We start from the raw sequence: 21,865 nt of genomic DNA on the forward strand, positions 1-21,865 counted from the left end.
ATGTGCTGCCACAGATCTCAGACAACAGGTCCAATTAATCCTGGAAAGAAGTTTGACCATGGTTCCTTTGAACAATATGATGACTATGTACTGACACCTCTGAAAAAACGATGGGCCACCATGAACCTTTTCTCTTTGTAAGCTGACTCTCACATGTATTTGTTGGTGATGGAAATGACTAAAACCATATCTAAAGTACGAAATTGCGGGGACAGTTTCTCCAAAGGAGGTCTTTTATCCTCTCTAAGTAGAAGATGCTGATGGCCTGAAGGCATCCAGTCTCCTGGCTTACCTCTCTCTCCTGCAGGAGACGGCGCAGTGTGCGCTTCCGGACGATGCGGCGTCGGCGCACAAAGAGCCCGATGCCAAGTGCGATCACTACCATCAAAAAGAGACCGCTCACAATCCCAATGGCGATGGATGGGATCTTGGTCCTGGAATGGGGTGGAGAGATGAAGCAGAATGAGGTTTGCCAGTAGATCTCGTTGACATTCCACACATTGCTTGCATCTTTTGAGAGTTAGACTTCATTTAAAACTATCCCAGAGATGCAAAGCTGGTTCAATATACGCAAATCAATTAATATATTCATTACATCAATAGGAGCAAGGATAAGAACCACATGGTTATCTCAGTAGATGCAGAAAAGGCATTTGACAACATCCAACACCCCTTTATGATGAAGGTTCTGGAAAAATTAGGAATCCATGGAACATTCCTCAATAGAATAAAGGCTGTATATGACAAACCTACAGCCAGCATTATACTTAGTGGTGAAAAACTAAAGCCATTTCCTCTTAACTCAGGAACAAGACAAGGATGTCCACTCTCTCCACTTATCATCAATCTAGTATTAGAATGCCTAGCTACAGCAATAAGACAAGATGCAAACATAAAGGGGATCCAAATAGGGAAAGAAGAAGTAAAACTCTCCCTCTTTGCAGATGAGATGATTTTGTATTTAAAGAATCCCATAGACTCTACTCCCAAATTACTCAAGCTGATTCAAAACTTTGGCAAAGTAGCAGGGTATAAAATTAACCCTCAAAAATCAAAGGCTTTTCTGTATGCCAACAATGAGAAAAGTGTGGCTTAAATTAGGAAAGTAACTCCATTCGTAATAGCCCCACAAAAAATAAAATACCTAGGAATTAACTTAACCAAAGAAGTGAAGGACCTCTATGATGAAAACTTTAAAAACTTGAAAAAGGAAATCAAAACAGAACTTAGAAAGTAGCAAAAACTCCCATGCTCCTGGATTGGAAAGATCAACATCGTGAAAATGGCAATTCTTCCCAAGGCTATCTACAAATTCAATGTGATACCTATCAATATTCCAACCTCATTCTTCAAAGAAATAGAAGAGGCAATCCAAAAATTCATATGGAACAATAAAAGACCCCGAATAGCAAAAACGCTCCTCAACAGAAAGAACACTGCTGGAGGAATATCAATACCAAATTTCAAACTCTACTATAAAGCCATAGTAATCAAAACAGCTTGGTACTGGCACAAGAACAGACCTCAGGACCAATGGAATAGAATTGAAAACCCAGAAATGAACCTACAGACCTATAGCCATCTAATCTTCCATAAGGGAGCTAAAAAAATAGAATGGAAGAAAGACAGCCTCTTCAGTAAATGGTGCTGGCAAAATTGGTTAACTACTTGTAGAAAGCTGAAGCTAGATCCTTATATATCACCCTGTACCAGAATCAACTCCAAATGGATCAAAGACCTCAGAGTCAAAGTAGACACTCTGAAAACATTACAGGATGGAATAGGAGAAACTCTAGGTCTCCTTGGCACAGGCCGAAATTTTCTTAATAGAGACCCAGAAACACAACAACTCAAAGAAAGGTTGGACAAATGGGATTGCATGAAATTGCAGAGATTCTGCATGGCAAAGGACATATCTAGCAAGATCAGTAGAAAGCTCACGGATTGGTAGAAGATCTTCACTAGCCATACAACAGACAAGGGTCTCATATCTAAAATATACCTGAAACTCAAAAAATTAAATTCCCCAACAACAAATCCTCAAAGAAACAACTGCCCAATAAATAAGTGGGCTAAAGACTTAAAGAGAAACTTCTCTGAAGAGGAAAGAAGGATGGCCAATAGACACATGAAGAAATGCTCAACCTCTCTAGCCATAAAAGAAATGCAAATCAAAACAACATTGAGATACCACCTCACTCCAGTTAGAATGGCTAAAATCAAGAACTCTAATAACAACAGATGCTGGAGGGGATGTGGACAGAAGGGAACCTTACTGCATTGTTGGTGGGAGTGTAAACTTGTTCAACCACTTTGGAAAGCAGTATGGAGGTTCCTCAAAAGACTCTACATAGAGCTCCCCTATGACCCAGCAATCCCACTTTTGGGCATTTACCCAAATGTTCACAAACAAGACCACACTAAAGCTACCAGCAGGACTATGTTTATTGCAGCCTTATATTTACCATAGCTAAGATATAGAACCAACCCAGATGCCCCTCAGTAGATGAATGGATCAAGAAAATGTGGTATATATACACAATGGAATTCTATGCCTCCATCAGAAAGAATGACATTGCCCCATTTGTTAGGAAATGGAAAGGCTTGGAAAAAATTATATTAAGTGAAGTAAGCCAGGCCCAAAAAAACAGAGGTTCCATGGTTTCCCTTATTTGCAATAACTAGTATATGTCTGAGTCAAGCAGAAAAGGTCAGATAAGGTGATGTTAGGGAAATGAACCCTAAGATATGTATTCAAATGTTTTTTCTTTCATGCAAATTTCATGCAATTTATAAGATGATTTCTTTGTTGCTTTGTATGGCCCTCCCCCACAGTGTAATTCCTGCTTTCACTGTATTTGATGTCGGTATAATTTGTGGAGGGGAAGGGGAAAAACAAATCGTTTAAATAGGGATACAGGTGGACCTATTGCAACACTGAGATGTACAAGTCGTTATGTTGAAAACGAACTATACAACTTTGGTGGGGGTGGGGGAGGAGGATTGGGGGAGTGGAGGGAAGATGGGATGGGAAGGGGAAACAAAGGAGGAGGCTACAATGCTTGATAAGAAATGTACTCATTATCTTGCCCATGTAATTGTAACCCCTCTGTACAGTATTTTTACAATTAAAAAAAAAACTTTCCCAGAAAGTGGGGGGTAATGTGTAACTTCTAAAGGATGAAAGACAGCCAAGTAATAGTTCTAAGGCAATTGTTTCCAATGCTTTTAGCTTGTCTTCATCGGATGCCCTGGGAAATCCACTTTCGTCATGAATATTGGCTAAGAGTCTGCTGGAGCTGAGGAAGGGTTGGTAAGAGAAAGGATTTCGTAAGCATTACCAGAAAGGAAAGATGTGCTGGTATCAGGGGAAGTGTGACTGGGACAGCAGAAACGGCTAATGTATACTCATTGTGTATCACCCCAGATTCTTACTAAACATTTGGATTATGATAACACGCTTTCCTGATGAGTCTGTACAGGAGTTTACAATTCTGCTCTCCTTGGTGGAACATTTCAAACAAGCACACAAAGAAAAGAAGCCCATGTGCCTTTGCTCAGCAATGTGTTTCAAAAAGGAAGTAACATTTGTTTGTTTACTTATTTATTTTTGGAGGTACTGGGTTTGGAACTCAGGGCCTCATGCTTCTCAGGTAGGCACTTTGTCATGTGAGTCCTGACCCTTGCCCTTTTTTTCTTTTGTTATTTTTTTTTCCAAATAGGATCTTGCTTTTTGCCCCAGCCAGTCTAGACCACAATCTTCTGTACTATCTATGCTTCCTCTGTAGCTGAGATGACAAACATGTGCCATTATGCCTACATTTTTTTTTTCTGTTGAGATAGAGGTCTCATAACATTTTTGCCTGAGGTACTCTAGAGCTGTGATTCTCTGGATTCCAGTCTCCTGAGTATCTAGGATTAAAGGACAATTCACAACTGACTGTACTATTTTTTCTGGCAAGAACTTTATTGAAACTTTCTTTTAGCATTTTGTGTGTGTGTGTGGGTGTACATGATAGCTGGTGGGAATCCACCGCAGTGGACAATGGGTGATAAGGAATACTTTTTGTAAAATAACTCAAAGGCAGTTGTAGCATTGTGACATAAGAGGACTCAGCATTTTTCTTCATGTTTGACACCACGTTTTCCATTTTTTTCCCCTGGGAGGAAAGAAATGAGATACTGAGATGAAATGGAATAGGAATGGTGTCATCTCAGGTTAGTTGAAGAAGGAAAGGGCACTTAGACTTTCTGGGTCTTAGTTTGAGAATAATAACATTACCTAATTTTGTATAGACAGTATCATTTTTATTTTATTTTAATTTTTTATTAATTAAATTAATTAATTAATTAATTTTTTTTTGCTGGTCCTGGGACTTGAATGTGGGACCTTGTTCTCTTGCTTGGCTTTTTTGCTCAGGGTTGTCATTCTACCACTTGAGCCACAGATCCACTTTTAAGAAAGTTGTGGGCCTTGACCTCAGGGCTTGGGTGCTGTCTCTGAGCAATTTTGTTCAAGGCTACCAATGTGAGCCACAATGCCACTTCTGGTTTTCTGGTGGTTAATTAGACATAGGATTCTCACAGACTCTCCTGCCTGGTTTGGCTTTGAACCAAGATCCTCAGATACTCTCCTGAGTAGCTAGGATTACAGGCGTGAGCCACTGGTGCCCAGCTACGGAAAAAACACTTTTAAACACAGGTTTGTGATAGTATTAGTGAGAAAAGAGAAAGGAATAAAGCTAAGACAAGTTGACTTTTGACAAAAGTGGTATAACTAAAGCAGGAGAGACGGTCGGTGTGTGAAAGCCCACCCAGCATCACATCCCCTGTGGATGACAGTCATCCTTTGAGACAGGAGGGCGGCATGAACTGCCCTACTCTGTTGCGAACTCAGGCTAGACCAGAGGAGATGTAAGAACCTGCCAAGGCTGGAGGACAAAAGACAACGTAGACATTTCATTATACTGGAGGATGCCAATCAGCCCCAAAGCTGTGATACTCACTCTTTTGTTGGACAGCCTTTAAGACCTGGCCCAGAACATCTGTAAGAAATGAAAGAAAAAAAGTTACACATATTTTTTTCTCACCCTACTTCTTTGGCATTTATTTCATAACTTAAAATTTGATTTTGCGATTTTAAAATTAAATCATAAGACAATGTGTAATAAGGTACTTTCGATTACTCTCAGTGGATCTGTATGTTGGGATGGTGCTCACTAACTTATTATCCAGTAATCTCATTTGTTAATTCATCAGTAAACATACTAATTTATTAATTAACCAATATATCAATTTTTATCAATTAAATCAATTTGTTGGTTGAACTGATTTATTATTTAAGTTCATTGTTGATTGAATTAAAGTATTAATTAATACATTTGTTAATTTATGCAGGTACTTTTCAGAGTTTGCCTGTAACAGGGATTATTTTGGCCTTGAATGAAACAGCCAGGTCATCATTGAAAAGTAACACAGGGATGGCTCAGTCATGGTTGGCTGTAAACATCAGGATGGAGAGGTGGGTGGGGGTAGCCGAGAGGAGACACATGTCCTGAGGCAACTTGACCAAGGAGTTTATGAAGAAGCTTGTGCTTTGACCAGTCATCTGGTGATGAGGGAGTGGTCAGAGGTGCTCCTGAGATAGCACTTACTTCCGGATGAGACGAAGAAGAGGAGGAAAGGAAACCCTGATGAGTTAAGAATGAAACTGGATAGGAGATGCAGCAGGAACCTGGAAGCCCAAGAGAAGGAGTGGCAAAAAGGAAAGGAAGAGAGACAAAGATACAAGACTCAAAGGCTGGGAGTTGGCCGTGATGATCACAGACCCAGAGAGCCAGAAACAAGAGGGAACCGTGTCCTGCCCAGTGACTGGGACAACATTCATACAAAAGACAGAATTTACTTTAGGGATGAGTGTTTCAGGGTGAGCTGTTGCATCCCCATTACAGTGGGGGGAGGTGACCATTATTATTTGATTATATAGCATGATGATTTAAAAAGGCTGGATAAATTTGCTTTCAGAGTTACTTTTCAGGACCTGGGAAAGATAAATAAGTTCACTTCAAATACGTGAGGAGGACCAGGGGGACTATTGTTGGATAGTGTCATCTGGTCTCCTGAATATCTCTTACCTATTTTTTTCCCCCTTGCTGGCTATTGAACTCAGACCTGGGGACATACGAAGCACACATTGTACCAATGAACTAATCCCCTTCTCCTCTGCCAGCTAGTCCTAAATATTTTCTCTTCCTGTTCCTTAGGCTCTGATCTTTACACCTAGTTCTTCTTGGTTCTCAGGGCCTAGATTCCACATTTCCTCCACATTTCTGTGGTGTCAGATAACGCAGGCATGCTCCTGCAATGCCCTTGTCTTTCATTCATAAACCAAACACAAGCTTAAACAGCCAAAGAGAGAGATGAGATCCTTTAGTGACCTGGCCATGGATAAAGGTGGAACCTCCTTGAAAATCACCCATCATTGCACTGTCCCTGTAACGCATGATCATCTCTGCTCAACAGTATGCTGGCACTAATGTTGAGTAAAACACACTGGAAACATTGTTTAGAGATGGCAGCTTGGAAGTGCAACTTGAACCTCATGCAATGTTTCAAGAAGTTCCTGAAAGTAACATTAGAAAACCTGCAGGAATGCCTAAGCAGAAGCTGTGGTGAGTGAGATCCAAGGGAGACAGACAGTTCATGTTTGAAGAAATGACCAGGTAATTGACTAATTATGTTAAATGCCATAATTGAAATTATTTCTATTGCTACCATTGTAATCACAAGCACTGTTGTTTTATTTTTTTACTACCATCTCACCATTGTCAGCATTGTTGTTGCCACCCTATCACCATTACATTGTTATCACTACCCCATGACCATCACGACCACCAGCAGCGCTGATGGCTGTTCCTATGACATCAGCATTGCCACCACTGTCAGCATCACTGTTTCTGCCATGTTATCACAACCACTATCAGCATTGCTACTATCACAACCACTATCAGCATCGCTACCATCACTACCATGGTTACGCCCACCTCCTCACTGCCACAACATCATTATCATTACTACTACTGAAACAGACATCATTACACTTCCCTCATAACTATGTTCCCGACAAAGGCTTTTTTGCCAGAATGTGGCTAGGTGAGGCTGTCCATTGGAATGTGAGCTTCAGGCAGACCAGGTGGGGCTCTCTGGATCGATTGGATCAATAACAGGAAGTCTACAAGGTATTTTTGAAATTGCACACCTGGCCTGGAGTTGATGTCGTCTCTACCTGACTTTTGTCTTGCAGATTAATGACTTGTTTGCGTGCGTGCGTGCGTGCGTGTGTGTGTGTGTGTGTGTGTGTGTGTGTGTGTGTGTGAAACCAACTTGTATAAACTCAAATTCTCCCCTTCTTTGTCATCTGAACTTCTTTCTGGAACTAGCCTTGTTCAAGTTACAGGCAAAAATTTTTTTTTTATCCTCTCTAAAAAGTGGTCATGATCTTTGCTGGTCTGTGCTGCCATAATACTAACTCATCACAACTACCACTCTTGTTGCTACCACCTTATTAACACTCAGCATCACTACTCCTACCCCATCACTGCTGTTAACATCATCCCCAGTTATTACCATTATTATTACAATCACTACCCCAATACCACCACCACCACCATCTCTGTTATTAGATGCTACCTCATCACAACCATCAACTCCGTCACTATGGTTACTTTCCTCATTACCCTCACCACTATTGTTAATACCATCTCATTACAACCATTGCCACTACTATCATGAGTGCTACCACTAATTGATCCATGCTCACTCATGATCACATATTAACAAAAACCTATGGATTATGTAGTATTATTGTCCCAATTTACAAATGGATTCAGTTAGGCAGGAAGACATAGATAGATCCAGAGAAAGAAAGATAATATTCCAAATAAGACTGAGCACTTTAAGAAATTCAAGTAATCTAGGAGCCTATGGTTGAAGCCTGTAATATTAATAACTCACATTTCAAAGCCGGTCTAGGAAAAAAAATGCCTGCAAGACTTATTTCTAATTGACTATCAAAAAGTTTGACTAGAATCTAGAGTGGTGGAGTGCTACTTGTGAGCATAAAAGTCAAGTGAGAGTTTTGAGGTCCTGAGTTCAAGCTCTGGTATGAGACTAAAAAGAAAAAAAGAAAAGAAAAGGCAAAGAAAAGTGAAACAAGTAAATGGGAAATTGCATTTCTAACAACTCAATTCCTCTTCTGAATGTCAAGTGTGGTCTGGTTTGATTGCTAAATTCATTGTTCTAGGAAATAAGATAAGTGTAATCAAAGCACTTCTGCTAATTCGAGTCAATATAGTTTTTATTTACTTATTTTTGTAAAGGTCGTGGGGCTTGAGCTCAGGGCCTGGGCATTGTCTCTGAGCATTTTCTGGCTCAAGGCTAGTGCTCTACAACTTGAGTTACAGATCCACTTCTGACTTTTTGGAAGTCACATAAGAGTCTCACAGTGTCTCACAAACTTTCTTGCCTGGGCTGACTTTGAACTGCAATTTTCAGATATTATCATCCTCAGTATCCAGGATTACAGGCATGAGACACCGGTGGTGCCTGGCTCAAAACAGTTTTGCTTCACATGGTAACACTTAAAAATCAATTTGCTTTAAAAGTGTGTTCTAAGCAATATTACCTTTTATTAGATCTAACACACACACACACACACACACACACACACACACACACACACACACACACACACACACACACACACACACACACACACACACACTCCAGTCGTCATCCTAACTAGTAATCCAGGAAAAGGCAGAGGAAGCAGTGGTCTAGACCTCTGCTCTCTTTGTATTATTTTTTTCTCTTCTATCTGCACATAAGTCCTTATGCAAGAAACCTCTGAGAGGCAGAAGGACATTAGTTCTCACACCAAGACATCCCTTCCACATATCACTGCTGAATCTGTATCTAGAGGGACAAAACACCTAAGTTCACTGACTCAAAATACAGGTATTTGTAATCCACTGCCTACAAATCTGGTAGCTATTTTCATAGTATGATTTTACAGATGAGGAATCATTTCATGCTTTCGGGGTTGCGGGGGGGGGGCGGGCTTTTGTTCACAGTGCTCAAACTCCTACTCACCCGTAGGTACAGTTCTGATGGCAGAGGTGGCAGACACGGTTGGAATCTGCATACTTCCACACCAGGGTGTTGTTTTCCCCCATGATACCAGCTGGACAGGTCTTAACACAGTGAGGGCCATCAATGTAATGGGCACACTTTATGCAGTTGTCTGGTCCCTGTATCAGATTGCATAAAAGTCCTTATGAATGATTACCTTCTTTGTCAAAATGGAAGTAACATTTTATTTAACATGAGGGGGGAAAAGTCAAATGTTATAGAAGTTCCTAAAGTATGAAACAAGCCTATGATTGCTCTTGATTGATTTGGATCACATCAAGTAGCTTACTTTCTGATTCAAATAGAATTTCTGTTTACTCTGTAATCATATATAACATCTAACTGCATATGTGTGTTATAATTTATTAATTAAAAAACAATTACTGGGCTGGGAAGGTGGCTCAGTGGTAGAGTGCTTGCCTTGCATACATGAGGCCCTGGGTTTAATTCCTCAGCACCACATAAGCAGAAAAAGACAGAAGTGGTGCTGTGGCCCAAGTGGTAGAGCACTACCCTTGAGCTGAAGAGCTGAGGGACAGCACCCAGGCCCAGAGTTCAGGCCCCACGACTGACAAAAACAAAACAAAAAAACAAACAAAAAAACCAATGTAACATTGATCAAGATGCATTGTACTTATAAACTGATTTTTTTGTTTTGATCGGTCAGGGGGCTCGAACTCTGGGCTTGGGTGCTGTCCCTCAGCTCTTCAGCTCCCTTGAGCCACAGCACCACTACTGGTTTTCTAGTGGTTTATTGCAGATAAGAGTCTCACGGACTTTCTTGCCTGGGCTGGCTTTGAACTGCAAACCTCAGATCTCAGCCTCCTGGGTTGCTAGGATTACAGGCATGAGTCACCGGCACCCAGCTTAAACTGATTTTTCATATGGTAACTTTTGCACAACTACTTAAAGATAAGAAAATATAATTAAACAACCAAACAAATAAAACAAAACAACAACAAAAACCCCAATGTATAATCACTACAATTTGGTTACTCTCTAAATGAATAGTTGTTACTATTTTGTTACTCTTTAAGTCCTGAGGATCCCAGCCTGTAGTCAATAAAGTTTCATAATATAAGTGAAGATATTAGTAAAAGAAAGATTAAATACATATGATATACAGACATATAATAAACTATACTTCAATAAATTTTAGTTAATATAATATTGGTTTGTATATATATGTAATATATTATATTAATATACAATAAATATAATTATATTATATAAAGATAATTATTATGTTAAATAAATATGATTATATTATAATTATATAAATAAGTTCTATTAATATAGCATATTAATATAATATTGGCTTGTATATATGTATGTATATTTCCAGCCTTATTGGTCAGTCTTTCCTGCCTTTTAATTTTAAAATTATTTCTAAGTAGTTGTGCAAAGCAGTTTCAATTCAACATGTCAGTTTATGAGTACAATGCCTCTTGATCAATGTCACTCTTTCCATTTCTCTCCTTCATCTCTCCCTGTTCAGTCCTTGTTGAATATTTTATCTGATGTTCAAAGGAAGTATTGAGACAAGACATGCCTCCTGAGGCAAATTTAAGAAAACCAACATCAGTGTTTCTCCAGGGACCAAAAGGTAAACGGGGACTGAAAAGTGGCATGGGAAAGTTGCTGGCAGAGAAGGGATAGGAGATACAAATGTCGGGTGTCCTTGGGTGTGTGCCTCATACTTCCTAAGGGGGCAGAAGTACTACGGTGGGAAGGGTGTTCCCTTTGGTATGTTCCTTAATGTCTTGTTTTTGTCCACTCAAAGGCTGAGGCTACTTGGAGCCAGCCAGCTGGAAGACTTTCAGCAGCAATACTTACTTCATTAGGAGGATGAAAATTTAATCCAAGGCCATGCAAACCTATAAATGAATGGTTTGCTTTGTACCTAGCCTCTGGTCCTACTATCTTCTGCCTGCTTTAATGACAACTTCTGAAAACTGTTTCCAATAAGTAGATTTAGATATGGCTGCTCAAATCCAAACAGAGCTCTGTATATACATGCTTCCAAGAGTTAACACCATTATGATATTGTTTTTAGAGGGACTAGAAGTCACACTTGCATTTCTTACAAGATTGCAACTGAACATGTAGGAAAGAAATTTTTTTGTTTTCTATGCTAGTTTGGGAGCTTGAACTCAGGGCCTGGGCCCTGTCCCTTAGCTTTTTAGCTCAAGGTCAGACCTCTATCACATAAACCACACTCTTCTGACTTTTGCTGGATCATTGGAGATAAGGTGCTCATAAACTTTTCTACTTAAGCTGGCTTCAAACCAAGATCCTCAAATTTTAGCCTTCTGGATAGCCTGAATTACGGCATGAGCCATCAGCACCCGGCTATTTTTAATTGCTAGGATTTTCTTTGAAAATTCTTGAAATTCTTGAATTTAAGTGGAACATTACACAAGAATTTGATGTTTGACTTGAGGGTAGTCGAAGTTCAGCACAGACTGTTCTGTAATACGGAAAAGAGAACAGACACAGTTTAATGTGCTTGGGATGCTGAACCAGAAAGGCAAAGGCATTCCACAGGTGGGGGTGAGATTTTTCTCAAACACAGGCACTTTGTCATAGCAGTCAGATTTCTCTACCTCTCCCTTGGGAGGTAGGTAGGCTTGGATGGATGTCCTCAGAGAAGGATGACTTGGGTCATCGATGTGAAGGCTTTTCCCCAGGAAACAGGGATGGGTAACTGCAGAGGTGCTTCTTACCCGGCCTGTGCAGGTAATATTCATGGGCTGGGGTAGACATTCTGGATGGCACTGGATACATTCAGAGTTCTCCTCAAACTCCCTTGGCTCCCTGAGAGAAGGAAGAAGGGAACTACTTATACCATCTCTTGAGAGGTTGAGACACACAGAAATTCAAAATAATATTAGATAAAAGTCAAAGAGACAGGACACTTAGATAACCCTGTAATATAATGCACTGATGTCATGAATGCAATCCTTATTTTTTCCCAGAATAGTGAGCCCCTATGCTTCATTCACAATCAAAGCACCTTTCCTCCATTTTTCTATAGTCATAATTTCTGTATAATAGGTAAGCAAGCCAAATGTGGGAAAAAAAAGTTCTTATAAGATGTCCCTTCTCTCTTATGCCTACCTCACAGATACTGAAGTGGACAGAACAGGAAAAGAAAGAAAGGAGGAACACTTCAAATTCATCAAAGTCTATTACTCTAAGCAGTAAGAATTGAACACAGATGTGTAAAATTTTGCTAGAATATCTTCAGATTTCCTCACAATATGTAGATTAAAGTTAAACAAGAAACCAATTTCCTTCCTCTCTACTTCCCTCTTTCCTCTCTCTTTCTTTCATCACTACTAAGCCTAGATCTTAAGGCCTCAGAGCTGTCCTTTAATGTTTTCAATCAAGGCTGGCACTCTAGTGCTTGAGCCATAGTTCCACTTCTGGCTCTTTAGTGGTTGATTGGAGATAAGAGTCTCATGGACTTTCCTTCTTACTTCAAATTGTGCTCATCTGATCTCAGCCTCCTGAGTAGGTAGGATGACAGGCATGAGCCACTGATACCCAGCAAGAAGCTGAATTTTTATTGGAAAGACTAAATCATTGCAGCAATTGTTAAGACTGAAATCTGCTTTATAATTAACTAGAGTGCTTTGTTACATGAAGTGCCATATATCCTCTCATTAGACATATGACAGTAATTCAACAAAACCAACCCAGATTTATTTTTTGGTTCATCTCTGGGTCACACTTTGCTTAAAGAGCCAATTTTGCAGAGGGAACAGATGCAACTGGACCCCCAGTATCTATCTCTACACCTAACAGAAGGACATGAGCTTCTGGATACTGTTATTTTAATTTCCTTGTCTCTTAAGAAAGTTAAAGAGGAAAAACAGGACGTAAATGTCGACTTGTAGCAGCAAGGATTGTGCCAACAGTCTTTACTTGAAGTTGAAACAGCACTATCATTTATGCAAATTTTCATGATCCTATTAACCAGATTATTGCTTCTGAACTGAACTTCTCTTCCCATTCTCGTCTAAACATGTTAGAATTCCAAATTCCAGCCAGTTTATACTCTTTCAGGGAAACAGGGATAAAGATTCTCTAGAGCCACCTGAAATTCCTGGAACTCTTATCCATAAATTTTGCCTTTTTTGTTTTGTTAATTTTTGTTTTAAAAAGAAAGCCTTTTTTCTTCTTGGACCTCCAGTCGACCTTCTAGCTCCTTTATTTTAATTATCACTATTGGTTCTCAACACAAAGCCTCACATTCACATCAAGATTCTAAGAGTATCTAAGGTTGTACTTGGCTGCAACTAAATTCAACAAACATTATATGACTCATTCCTTTCCTTGACTCTGGTTATATGTACAATTATTTGCACTGTTCAGTGCTCAGTATGTGGTAGGGACACACAACACAAAAAATTAACCAACAAGTATATTCTGCATTGCTAGATTTCCATAGACCAGGAATAGAAGCTTCCAAAGAAAAGACCGATGCACTGCTCCAAGCCATTCCTCTTATTTATTCTATGTCTTGGGAGCTCTGTGCAGGTTGAAAATCTGAAGGTATTTTCAGGAAAAAAGAGATTTAGTACATAACTGGGCTGGAAAAAAACCTTTCCCTTCTTTCTTATCTTGATGCACAATTTGCCAAAAATAAAAACAAAAAAACCCTAACACACCAAAGACAACCATAGTATAACCACAAATGAAAAAGAAAGAAGAATCAACCTGAAGAACAGAACAACTATGAAAACAACATCTTACCCCTCAAAAATGTTGCATTTGTCCACACACTCTCTTCCACGGCTGACATTCTGGCAGGAAACACAATCTCTGGCCTCTGGGCCCCAGCACCCATCCGAGGAGCATAAAGGATGACAGACACGGCCTGTGGCCTCTGAGAAGTCACACCAAGTCAAAGTTATGGAATAGGGAGAAGAGCACCATCGGCCTTAGGGACTATGTGCTCTGCCTAGATACTCAAAGTACATCTGAAAGGAGTGAGACACAGAGGTTCCTCTGCCTTGTGAGATACCACTGTTGTCTGGACCAGATCACTGGTGGCATTCTGATGATGAATGCCACACCTGACTGAGTCAATAGGGAATTTTGTGCTCACTTGTCGTGTGTACCATATGCAGACTTTCATATACAGAATTTGTAAAGATTCCCCGCAAAGCACTATTATGGATGAGGAATCCAAAGCATAAAGTGATTAAGTGACAGGTTCCCAAACGCCAGGAGAGTGAGACCAGCTTCAAAAATGGAGTTTTGGCTCCAAAAAATCAGAGGATAAAATGTTAGTGTGAATTGTCTCCCAGTTCCTCTGTGGTGTGTGTGTGTGTGTGTGTGTGTAAACACAGTCATCAGAAACTACATTGTAGGGCAACCTACAAGTAAAAATGTGATATAATTTTAATGCTAAACTTAGTTCTTCAAATTACAAATGAATCGTACAAATTTATCCTATGAAATTGGAATAATATGAAAACAATTCTGATGAGTTTCACATGATGACTTCACAATTAGGAATATACAGATATTAGTTTGCTTAAGGAATGAAAAGCATAAATGTTTGGGAATGGTCCCTTTCATAGTCTACCTAAAGATAAAGGACCTACACAAACTCTGTATGTGATCAAAAAGGAAAGCGCCTACTTACTGCAGTCTTTTTCACCTCTGTTGTTTGTGATTTTGATTTTCTGACCCGAAGTCCCAAGTAGTTTTTTCCAGCTTATTGTATATGCATAACACAAATTTCGGTTTCCTGCAATTATTACATCTCCATCGCTTATCTCCTTGAGGGAGCGCAATCCCAAGGACGTTATGTTCAGGCCAACAACCGCAAGAGAAAACTGACCACTGAATTGAGTAGAAGGAAAACAGCAATGTAAACAGTGATGAAAATGACATGTCACCAAAAACTTTATTTCACTTTTCTAGATCACTCAGATTTACACTACAAGCTACATTCCAATGGTTGTAAATAATACCATATAACCCCGCTTTCACTATATTTGATGTCTGTATAACATGTGGAGGAGATGGGGACAAACAAGTCGTTTAAGGATTCAGGTGGACCTGTTGCAACAATGAGAAGTACAAAATGTCATGTAAAAACCAGCTTTACAATGTCGGTGTGGGGGGGGAGGGGGGTATAATTGGGTGGGGGGAGGGGGGAGGCTGGGAAGGGAGGTGAAGGGTAAACAAAGGAGGAGGCTGCAATGCTTGGTAAGAAATGTATGCATTATCCTGCCCATGTAATTGTAGCCCCTCTGTACAGTATGTTCTTAAATAAAATAAAATTAAAAAAAAAAGATATGTATTATGACTTTTAGAACAGTAATTGATTTCTGAAGCTCCTTCAAAGAAAACCCAGATTTGGCTCATTTAGAAAGGCAGAATGAATCAATGCCTTCATGTCATTAATCTGTTTTATTTACTTCTTCTTTTCTGGGACTGGAGATTGAGCTCAGGGCCTTGTTCTTGTTATACAATTGTTCTACTCCTTGAGTCACACTGACAGTCCTTACAGCTTTCATTTATTTTTTTTTCAGATAGAGTCTTGAGCTAATTGTCCCACTGGGACCAGAGGTGTACACCACCAGTGGCTCTGTAGCTCAAGTGGTAGAGTGCTGGCCTTGAGCTGAAGAGCTGAGGGACAGTGCTCAGGCCCAGAGTTCAAGGCCCATGACTGACAAAAAACAAAAGAAGAAGAGGTGTACACAACCATTTCCAGCCCTATTTACTACATTTTTATTGGTCTGGAAATGGATAATGAGTTCTGGTTATTTGAGCACCCGAATGCACTTAAAGATTGTATGTTTTTCTGTCCATCCTTCTACTCATTCATCTCTCTAGTCAGGTATTTAATGAACGAATATTTGTGGTACCATGAGCCAGAATCCTATCTAGGTTAAATACAGGGAACTTTTGGTTAGAAGATTCTTTGAATCCAGAAAGATAAATTCAGCCATCTTGAACAGCACCACAGCCAAAACATCTAAGCAGCTTTTCAGAGGGATGGCTGGAAAGGGTGGCTTTCCCTGAGCAAAGATGCCTAAGATGGGGAGAAGATCTGGACAGCAGGGCCAGCGACATTGTCTTCCTTCCTGATACGGTACCCAGGCTTTACAAGGTTATCACTCCTATGCCATAGGAGCTGATCACTATATGATCTGACCACTGAAACTTACTCAGACAAAAGGAAAATAAGTTCTGAATCACAAGAAGACATAGGCTGAGTGCTGAGAGCCACCAGATGCTGCTGGACCATGAATGTGCTGGTGAATAGGGCTGGGAGATTGGGTAAAGCCAGAGCACAGAAAAACTTTGTGCTTTTTGTGTGTAGTTGGAGGGGAGCAACAGGACAGAGGGGTGAGGTGAGACTTGAGTTGCTGTTTGCAACTGACAAGAAACCACAGGAATGCGATTTGTATTTGCAGGAAGCTCATTTGACATTAGAATGATGAATGAGTCCGTTAGCACAGAATTGAACAAAGCAGCTGAGGATTAAGGTGTTTAATGACAGACGTGTAAAGTCTAATTCATGTGCTCCTTCTTTGACTTTTACTCTTCTGCTTTCCATCCCTTTTCTCTTCATTCTTTTCTCTCCCTATAACCTGGTTCCAGAACAGTGATGCGCCCTCTGCAGGAGACCTGCAATTACCACTGCTGGGGTTTCTTTGCCCCTCCCCACCCATCGTACACCCAGGAAGTCCAGGTAACAGGAAGTGGGCTGGGGGTGTTTCTTACAGGAAAGGCCTATAGGTTTTGGGGCATCACAGTTTGGATCTACAGGTTACCACACAGCAACGAGCCTGGCATGACTGGACTTCTAACCAAGGATGTGGGGGAACTCAGGCTATTTCTGCAATTCTCCTCCAAGTCAAATTTCCAAGTAAAAAAACCAGACAATATCCTAACAGGTTCCAGTTGAAGTCAACTTACTGTTGCTTTGTCCTGCCACGTATAATTTCTAGGTTCTCAAAAGCATGGAGGTCAGTCCTGTTTTCCGGCCAAGCCTGAATGAGCAAAAACCCTAGAAAGGCAGAAGAGGGAAGACTCAGACACCTAAGTCTTGACAATTATTTCTAGGAGACATGAGTCTAGGATTCTCCTGAGACTATCATATGGGCAAGAATGTGAAAATGTGACTGAATTGGATTTTTAAAAATTCTCCTCTGAGGATGTAGGCACCTGTGAATATGCAAGTCAAGGCAGAAGTTTGAAACAGCATCTTTCCTCTGCTATGGAACTGTGTGCTTTCCACAGTGCCCAAGTTCCACTCAGAAACCGCCTACCCTGAATAGGCTCCTCTGTGATTAGAGCTGCCAATTATCAAGGTGTTATCACATACAAAGTGTTTTAAATGTTTTCGTTATCGAACTCAAAACCCCAAGTCAACCTTGTTCTTCAACTCAAGTTAAATTATTTCCTTTTCCAGAGATGAAAAAATGTAGAACTTGGGTAATAGTCTTGGTCTCAATGCCTGACAGTAGGCAAATGGAAGACTGAAGTTTAGGTTCTGATTCTTAAAAAACCCCCACAGTCCCTCATCTTGTTCCCCTTTGCTCTCTCTACCCATTGAAGTTCCTGGGCTAACAGCACTGCTGGTTTGAGTTGGGGGAGAACAAAGGATTACACAATGTCTACATCAAGTTGTGAATGGCCCCAGCTTTGGTTGGCTTAGTTGTATCCTTGCGCATGGGGAAAAGTGCATTTTTAAAAAGTTATCAAAGAGCTTAATATTTATTGATGAAAACTGTATTTGTGTGTGTGTGTGTGTGTGTGCGTGTGCTACTTTCTGTTTTTTTAGGAGTTAATTAGAGTTAAGGGTCTCATGGGCTTTCCTGCCCAAGCTGGCATTGAACCACAGTCCTCATATCTCAAGCTTCATGCGTAGTTAGGATTACAGGCATGATCTGCCAGTTCCTGGCCAGAAGCTGTAGTGTGTGTGTGTGTGTGTGTGTGTGTGTGTGTGTGTGTGTGTGTGTGTGTGTGTGTGTGTGTGTGTGTGTGTGTGTGTGTGTGTGTGTGTGTGTGTGTGTGTGTGTGTGTGTGTGATGGGGCTTGTACTCAGGGCCTAGGCTGCTCAAGGTTTGTGCTCTACCACTTTGAGCCACAGCTCCACTTCTGGCTTTTAGGGAGTTAATTAGCGATAAGTCTCATGGTCTTCTCAGCCTGGACTGGCTTTGAATTTTGATCCTTAGATCTCAGCTTTCTGAGTTGCTAACATCACAGATGTGAGCCACTAGCACCTGACCAGAAGTTGTATTTTTATGCCCAGGGAAAAAAATGTCTACAAAATTTTAATTTCCTACTTATGCTACTGGATATCTCAGTACAAACCTGTTATTTCCTTCACAGTTTTTAGAATATCCAGTTCCTTTGGGTCTAGAGGAGGAGTATGGGTGAAGTTGTCACTGAAACAGATAGCAAAAGGATTGTTAATCGACAGTCTGTATTAGTTTAAAAAACAAACGAAACAACAACAAGCTTCATTCACCATTCTCTGCACACGTAATTCAGCTGTCACTTACCCTCTAAAGGCTACAGGCAGGATATGAAGGTCTCCACTGATGGCAGTGCAGTTTTTGAAGTGTTTGATATTTGTAGCATTTATAGAGAGTGTGTCTTTAAATTCACCAATTCCTATTCCATTACAAACTGTTAAGAGAGATATTTATTCCATTTATAGTTGTTGAATTAAGAATACAAGAGTTCCATAGGCAGATGGGAGCAGAAAGGGAATTCTTGTTGCATGAACCCCTGCCCAATGACCTAGGTACCAAGACTTTGGCATTATTAGGGCAAAAGTGGATGCTCTCAGTGGTTCAAATTCTCTTCATTGGATCCCACTGGGGCTAAGTCTGGGCTACTCCTAAGTATGTTTGTTCTTCTTCCCTTTTCTGTCTAGGGCGGTCCCTGTGCTGCAAGCATGCCTCTGCTCCTGCTCTAACCACAGAGATCCCCCAAGCTAAACCTTCTCTGCTTTTTTGTATTCCTAAAACCTGGCTTTGCACTACATCCTGTATGTGTGTGCATGCACATGCGTGCTGCTTCTGGGGCTTGAACTCAGGGCCTGGCACTGTGCCCAAGTTTTTTTTTGCCCAAGGCTAGTGCTCTACCACTTGAGCCACAGCTTCACTTCTGGCTTTCTGGAGGTAGTTCATTGGAGATAACGGTCCCTCTTCTGCCCCACTGCCTGATTTTGAACCTTGATCCCCAGATCTTAGCTCTTGGGTAGCCAGAATTACTGGTGTGAGCTGCAGGTGCCTGTTTATATTGTATTTTAAAGAAACTATAAGCATGCTTTTTTTCCATCTAGAAGAGTAAGATGTGTTCACTTAGAGGTAGGCATAGAGCCCAACTTTGGGGTGACTGAAGAAAGCCTGTGAACTCCCTACCTTTGCGACAGGGCCCTTCACACTTTTTACACTTGCGAACGCCATCTTCTTCTACTTCATAGTTATCAGGACCGCAGGCCCGGACGCATGAGCCATGATCTGTCACCACATAGTTCCCTAAGGAGGAGACAATGAAAGGAAGGTGATAAAAGTGGTGGCAGGTACTCCTGGCCTCTCCCAAATATCCTCATGTCTTGCTTTATGGGGACTGATGAAAAGGGTTCTTGATCCTTCCGTTGACTTTACTTTGAAGACAAAGAATGAAAGGTTACACATAGAAAAGAAGTGAGTTGAAGAGCTCTTAAGATGACAACCTGGATAAATACAGATGGTTCACCCCAGGCAGGGAATAGATGTAGGAGGGAAGAAATCAATATTGCTTATGTCCCCAAGCTTAAAGTACCTCCTTGAAGCCCAGTTTCCTCTCTGTAGGCTCTGTCTTCAGGTTATGGAGTGTTCATTAAACATGAGAGAACCTAAACAAAGCCCACTCTTCTACCTAAGTGGCTGCATTTGAAGGTTCATTTCACTCTACTGCTGATGCCCAGCCCTGCCCCTCCATGGTTGTGTGTGGTGTGACAAAGTGTCCCTGTGCTGAGTGTTGACGAGACCAGCTGTGTCTGCATCCCAGAAGGTACCTCAGTCCCTGCCTTGGCCTCCTTCTCTCCCTCTTAAGTTAGCTCACTTGAGTTAATATTTGTGTTTAGATTATGTTTGAGAAACCCTTTTTGTTTCTATTTTGAGTTCCCCAATCTCTCTCAAATATTATGGGACATTGGTACAATTGTGTTTCTGTGAATGCGTGCTTTTGTCATTTTAGGCTATGGGTGGTTCCCTATGACTTTCAGAGCTCTATTATGTTTTCTCACAAAGCTTTTTCTACATCATAATTGTGACCAGTTTATCTTGGTTTGCCATTTACCTTGGGTGATGAGATTTGTGTATTTTTTAATTCTCTACAAAATTAAAAAAAATTTCATCCATACAAATCCAAGAAGAAAAATGTTTCCCCTCATAGTTGTTCTCTTACAAATTTTTCTGTTTCCCTTCTGAAAGTAAAATGTTTCCTTAACTTTTAAAATGATCATTCTTATTATCTTTAAGTAGTAATGTAAAGGGGTTTCCATTCAACAAGTCAGGTTATGAGTACAGCCCATCTTGATCAATATCACCCAAGACTTGTGTGTATGGCTATTTAAGAACTCAAGCAGGGGCTGGGAAGGTGTCTCAGTGGTAGAGTGCTTGCCTTGCATGCATAGGCCCTGGGTTCGATTCCTCAGCACCACATAAGCAGAAAAACCCAGAAGTGATGCTGTGGCTCAAGTGGTACAGCACTAGCCTTGAGCTGAAGAGCTGAAAAGCAGTGTCCAGGCCCACAGTTCAGGCCCCACAACTGACACACACAAAAAGAACTCAATCCACACCAAAATAAACCCAAACAAGACAAAAACAAAGCTACAATACTCTGAAAAGGCACAACTTTCACGAGAAGTTTTACCAATTGACAAAGTAGATCTGTTAACCTCTCTGACTTAAATCTGTTAACAAGACTCAAACTGGCTGTCTGTAGCTGTATGTCAATCAGCCAACTAGACACTCTGGGATACAACTGCTGGCTCTCTGTTTTGGGTGTGGAAGCCAGAGAGAGGAATTTTTCCTGTTATGCGGCTGGGCCACTAGTGACACTAAAAACCAACTTTTAAAATCATTCATTGGACAGATGATATTGTCCCATGAATAGAGAATAGGCAGCTTCTGTCTATTCTGGGGCTATGTATTTGCCTGTCTTTAGACACCTAGATAGGCATAGTCACCTGCTTTACAACAGTTAATCATGGACTAAGACTGACCATGCTGGGGGACTCTAGGACTTCAGTAGAGCACAAAAGAGGGCATAGACCAGCCAAAGAATTTCCCATATGAGAACTCACGAGGGCATTTCTTCACACAAGTGGCGCCAAAGCTGTACTTCCCTTCGGGGTTGACATCCATCTGGTAGGTGGTGGGGTTGTAGAGCATGAGTGGTGGGCAGGTATCCTTGCATGTGGCCTCATCTCGGAACTTGTGGCAGACCTGTCTCAGGAGAGACAACTCCTGGTCAAGTTGAGTAAAGGACACTATGCTCAAATGAATGAAGCCCAGCATTGTTTTGATTTCAGGTTAGAAATCTCAGCAGCTCAGAATGGAATTCTCGGTTTCAGTACAGTCAGAAAGGCTTTGCTCTGGAAGTGTTTGTTCTTAAACATACTGTCCCAGTAGTTATGATGTAT

At 40.8% G+C, this 21,865-nt stretch overlaps 1 protein-coding gene across 3 annotated transcripts in view; it reads right to left on the reverse strand.

The window, feature by feature from the left end:
• The window catches only part of Egfr (epidermal growth factor receptor), a 199,349-nt gene that overhangs the window by 35,866 nt on the left and 141,618 nt on the right, over positions 1-21,865 (reverse strand). For 2 of the 3 annotated variants that reach the window (XM_069995962.1, XM_069995961.1), the window contains exons 7-17: positions 21,527-21,668; positions 19,596-19,712; positions 18,729-18,855; positions 18,538-18,611; positions 17,137-17,227; positions 14,849-15,048; positions 13,951-14,083; positions 11,916-12,006; positions 9,151-9,308; positions 5,007-5,045; positions 293-434 (exon numbers count right to left, since the gene is read on the reverse strand). In XM_069995962.1, the coding sequence (XP_069852063.1) occupies positions 293-434; positions 5,007-5,045; positions 9,151-9,308; positions 11,916-12,006; positions 13,951-14,083; positions 14,849-15,048; positions 17,137-17,227; positions 18,538-18,611; positions 18,729-18,855; positions 19,596-19,712; positions 21,527-21,668 (1,314 nt within the window). Of the gene's footprint in view, positions 1-292; positions 435-2,996; positions 4,161-5,006; positions 5,046-9,150; positions 9,309-11,915; positions 12,007-13,950; positions 14,084-14,848; positions 15,049-17,136; positions 17,228-18,537; positions 18,612-18,728; positions 18,856-19,595; positions 19,713-21,526; positions 21,669-21,865 lie in introns of those variants that run through there. The other variant, XM_069995963.1, reaches the window with a different exon arrangement.

This window comes from Dipodomys merriami, unplaced genomic scaffold, assembly GCF_024711535.1.
Source record: "Dipodomys merriami isolate MVZ:Mamm:240054 unplaced genomic scaffold, mDipMer1.0.p SCAF_5, whole genome shotgun sequence".
In the NCBI taxonomy this organism is placed as follows: domain Eukaryota; kingdom Metazoa; phylum Chordata; class Mammalia; order Rodentia; family Heteromyidae; genus Dipodomys; species Dipodomys merriami.